The following is a 2,500-nucleotide window of genomic DNA, read 5'->3' as shown; positions in this document are numbered from 1 at the left end:
GCTGTGCTGCCTTCCGTGGTTGTCATGATGTCATTCTCTCTCTCTCTGTCTCTGTCTGTCTCTGTGTGTGTGTGTGTGTGTGTGTGTGTGTGTGTGTGTGTGTGTTTGTGTGTTTGTGTGTGTGTGTGTGTGTGTGTGTGTGTGTGTGTGTGTGTGTGTGTGTGTGTGTGTGTGTGTGTGTGTGTAGCTTCCCACCAGCCCTGCAGATCGGTAGAATTCATGTGCAGCAGCGGGATGTGCATCAACGCTGGCTGGAGGTGTGACGGCGAATTTGACTGTGACGACCAATCGGACGAGAAGAACTGCAGTGAGTAGCTTCCCTCACCGTAATAACTGAACAAACGTGCTCTGTATAGGGTTGTGTATATAAAAATATGTGATTTACTTTTTTATTCCTTATTTATGTGGCCGTTAGTCACTTTCAGCCTTGTATCTGAATTCATGCTCATGATGGAAAAAAAACAAGGCAATCACTCCGAATATCTCAAATCACCCAATCTAAAAATGAATGAATACAATTTGTGTTTGTGTGTCGCCTGCAGCCACGTCCATGTGCACGGCTGACCAGTTCCGCTGCGGAACTGGACGCTGCGTCCGGTTGTCGTGGAGATGTGATGGCGAGCCTGACTGCTCCGACCGCAGTGATGAAGAGGGCTGCGAGAAAACTGGTAAGACTGTAGTTGTTTGGTATCTTGTTTTCAGGAGCTAAATATAATGCCAGCTTCAATCGTAGTCATGACAACAGCTCAGAACAGCCCTCCTCTACTCACAAACTCACTTTTTTCTTTTTCTTTTTGTATTTGTTGAGAACACACAGTTGCTTTCAAACACGACTGATTAGTTGGCAGTTCTTTCGCTGTTGGAAATCCCATCCTGTGGACAAACTACAGAACCTGGCCTGAGACAGAAATGAACAATCAATAAGCAGCAAACATAAGAGAAAGATGGAATGTTTTCTACTCTGTTTGGAGTTTCAGATCACTTTGCACGAACCTCTCAAACCCTCAAATTTCCCCCAACTTCCTAGCTTGAAAGTTATTACATTTTAACGCACTCCATACAACGATCTCAGTTGTTTTTTTTCTGTTTTGTTTTTTTACTGAAAACTGTCTGTTTTTGCTCGTCGCAACACTTCATTTATATGTAATGAAATATTCAAATCCATGATGTCATTTTTATGGCTGCACACTTTGCATCAAATCAAAATTCCATTTGCATTATTCTTACATTTCCCTTTAGTTCAGCCTGACGTCAGGAATCTCTGAGACTTTCAAATAAGCTGTTAATGAACAGTTCCATCTAATTTGGAAGGAGAGTTTAGTAGAAAAAAATCACACATAAAACACCTAAGCTCTCCTAATAAACGTTGGCCATGCACTTAAAGCTAAAACTGATTTTGTGTAACAACTGTAAAAAAAAAAAAAAAAAAAAAAAAGTGAAGGGCAGAGTGGGAGATGGAGGGTTATGGAGGCAATTGCTTGTTGTCTCACGGGATATACTGTGTCATCTTATCTAACCACAGAGAGTCCTCCATGTGCTCCTGATCAGTTCCAGTGTGGGAATGGACGCTGTATCGGTCAGAGGAAGGTGTGCAATGAGGTCAACGACTGCGGAGACGGGACTGATGAACACCCACACCACGACTGCCGTGAGTTGATGCAATATATTTGCGTCTGTATTGCTGTGTGAAGACTGAACATTACGTCTTTTAAATTCAGCCTTTTTTCTTACTTTCTTACTCGCAAGGGATAAGACAGTGAGCCGATGACATTGTCTAAGTCATAAAGACTGACATGAGCATTACACTTAACCCTTGTATTGTCTTCCCATCGACCAAAATTGACCTGATTTGGTTTGCCTGTTTATAAAGCATATAGTAGCCTGTAAAGTCTCCCCCAGGTCTGTCTTACAGCTTCTTAGCCAACTTGATTCCAACTTATTACCACTCGTTTCACCAGTCCCTCCAGAAAAACACGATTATGCGATCACATAATTCAATGCAGCTATTATAATGCATACTGTAATCAGCCAAAGTCTTCGCATTCTTTCAAATACGCCGCACTTTCGCCGCATAAATTGCCGATTTCCGCGCAAAATATGCAGGGCTTGCATGATTTCATAATCCCCGCATTTTCGTTGCAAAAAAGTCACATATATCTTAGCAGAAAGTTGAAAAATGTTGCGTTTACGTCACACAAGAGCAGCCATTTTCCCCTGTTGCCATGGGAACGTTATGAAGAGACGTAATTACGTGAAGTGAACATCAACGAAAAGCTGCAAACCCCGCGATGAAGCCATGATGAAACCGCAATTTTTGCAAGTTCCCGCAATTTCATTGCATAAAATTGAATAAATATCCCGCATTTTTTAAGAAAACGTGCCGCATAATCAAGGATTTTTGCCCGCAACAATCACAAAAACACATTTTTCTGGAAGAACTGTTCACACTTCTTTGGAATTTATGGTCACTGCACCTCATTTACATGAAATGATGCCTAAT

General features: G+C 41.8%; 1 protein-coding gene across 3 annotated transcripts in view; it reads left to right on the top strand.

Moving 5' to 3' along the window:
- Positions 1-2,500, top strand: part of lrp4 (low density lipoprotein receptor-related protein 4) — a 140,584-nt gene that overhangs the window by 97,886 nt on the left and 40,198 nt on the right. For all 3 annotated transcript variants that reach the window (XM_031323572.2, XM_031323571.2, XM_031323573.2), the window contains exons 7-9: positions 188-307; positions 543-668; positions 1,523-1,648. In XM_031323572.2, the coding sequence (XP_031179432.1) occupies positions 188-307; positions 543-668; positions 1,523-1,648 (372 nt within the window). The remainder of the gene's footprint in view (positions 1-187; positions 308-542; positions 669-1,522; positions 1,649-2,500) is intronic.

This window comes from Sander lucioperca, chromosome 3 (assembly GCF_008315115.2).
Source record: "Sander lucioperca isolate FBNREF2018 chromosome 3, SLUC_FBN_1.2, whole genome shotgun sequence".
NCBI classification, from domain to species: Eukaryota; Metazoa; Chordata; class Actinopteri; order Perciformes; family Percidae; genus Sander; species Sander lucioperca.
The sequence above is the reverse complement of the archived record's forward strand: the minus strand, read 5'-3'. Positions and strand labels throughout refer to the sequence as shown.